We start from the raw sequence: 2,168 nt of genomic DNA on the forward strand, positions 1-2,168 counted from the left end.
AAACTAACAGCCCTGTCTGGCCACTACCCTCATCATCTCTCTTTAGGACACAATAATTCTCTATCATTTTTGCCTCTAAGTAGTTGCCATTAGGTGATTTTTTTTTTTTAATTTGTACCTTCCAAAATTTAAATGAGCCAAAAGCAGCCAAAAGTTCTTACAGTGTCACCAAAGTTGTCCTCAATATGCAAATTTACTCTACAGCAGTAAATTGTTGATTTAAAATGAAGAACAACTCCTCAGCATGGTTTTCAAATTACCATATGATCCAGTGATCCCACTTCTGGGTATACATCCAAAGAAATGAAATCAGGATCTGTAAGAGATAATATGTACTCCCATGTTCATTTCAGTATTATTCACAACTAGCCAAGACATAGAAGTAATCTAAATGTCCATCGACAGATGAATAAAGAAAATGTGATATTTACATATAAAAAAAAAAAAGAAGAAAATCCTGTTATATATGACAATAGGGCAACAGGAATGAACCCGGAAAACAATGTGCTAAGTGAAATAAGCCAGACACAGAAGAACAAATACTACATGATTGCACTTAAACAAGAAATCTGAAATACTAAACTCATAGAAGCAAAAAGTAGAACGATAGTGGCCAGGGACTATGGGGGAGAGAACAGGGAGGTCTTGGTCAGAGGATACAAAGTTGCAGTTATACAAGAGGAATAAGACTGAGATATCTATATAATGCCTATAGTTAATGATACTGTATTGTGTACTGTACTTAAAACTTCCCAAAAGATCTTATGTTAAGTTTAGGCCAAAACAAACAAACAAATTTTAAATAAAGAGGGCAAGAGGAAACATTTGGAAGTGATGGATATATGTACTGCATTGTGTTTCATAAGCATAAACATCTCCAAATTGATCAAGTTGTATACATTAAATACATACAGCTTTTTAGATATCAATCATACCTTAATGAAGTTGTTGAAAAGTAAATAAAAGTATATTAAGTAATTATCCATGAAATAGATGCAGTGTAAACACTTAATAAACAGTAGATATTATTATTCCAGCCCTCTTATATCCTCCAGACAAAATTAGTTACTCTCTACTCAGATCTCCCAGCCCATTACACATATGTCCATATCATTTTACATATTATATCAGAACCGTGTGTTTATATATGTTTCCTTCACCAGACGATGAGCTCTTCTGAGGGAGGGACTACAAGTGTACTGGTGGCCCCCAAACCAGAGCCCTCAGGAGAGTATCACATACAAGGGAGCCATTTAAGTGTTAATTAAAAAAGAATATGAATGAATCAATCTAATCATGGTGAGGCAGATAATAAAGCATCATATCTCAGCCAACAATTATAATTTCACTATTAAGACTTTTCCATGACTGCTGTCTAAAATGTAAATGACCCTAGGGAGCAGTAATGTTGTTATAAGTCATTCTTATCTTAGTGAGATGAGAAAAAAATAAGAAATATGAACCAAATGCAAAGGATACGCCATTCCTCTGATACGTTTGATTTTTCCTGGATCTATGAGGTGAATGGGCTTCAGGACTTTCCTTACAGGACATGAGAAAAACACTTCACCTCCTCCTCCAGGAGGCATTCCTCGTCGCACAATCTGCATAGGTAGTAAGAAAGAAGAGACAAGGACAGGCAAGAGTGGATGACTCTGACACGCAACCCATAAGGTTTATATAAACGGGCTCTTCCTTAGAAGAGAGATAGCTCTTTTACATTCAGCTTGGCAATCCCTTCAAGATCAACAGCACATTACATTAGCTTCAAGAGGGCACGTGATAAGCAAGGACACCTCGTGGTATGTCAGAAATGGAAGTCCAACATGTCCTTAGAATGAAGGACTGGCCTATTTCATGAGCTAATCGCATTTCTTAACCATCAGGAACCCTTTTCTCTTCCTGTTCAATTAACTAATCTATCAAAACTCTGCATTATAGTCATGCCCCACTTAACGACAGGGTCGCGTTCTGAGAAATGCATCATTAGGTGACTGTGCCATTGTTCAAACATCATAGAGTGTACTTAAACAAACCTAGATGGCATAGCTCACTACACACTTAAGCTATATCATACAGCCTGTTGATCCTAAGCTACAAAACTGTATAGCACGTTACAGTACTGAATACTGTAGGCAGCTATAACACAATGCTAAATATCTGTGTAT

General features: G+C 36.4%; 1 protein-coding gene across 1 annotated transcript in view; it reads right to left on the reverse strand.

The window, feature by feature from the left end:
* Positions 1-2,168, reverse strand: part of RCL1 (RNA terminal phosphate cyclase like 1) — a 51,930-nt gene that overhangs the window by 24,656 nt on the left and 25,106 nt on the right. The window contains exon 5 of the mRNA XM_011376653.2: positions 1,480-1,604. Within this exon, the coding sequence (XP_011374955.1) occupies positions 1,480-1,604 (125 nt within the window). The remainder of the gene's footprint in view (positions 1-1,479; positions 1,605-2,168) is intronic.

Source organism: Pteropus vampyrus, unplaced genomic scaffold (genome assembly GCF_000151845.1).
Source record: "Pteropus vampyrus isolate Shadow unplaced genomic scaffold, Pvam_2.0 Scaffold301, whole genome shotgun sequence".
NCBI lineage: Eukaryota > Metazoa > Chordata > Mammalia > Chiroptera > Pteropodidae > Pteropus > Pteropus vampyrus.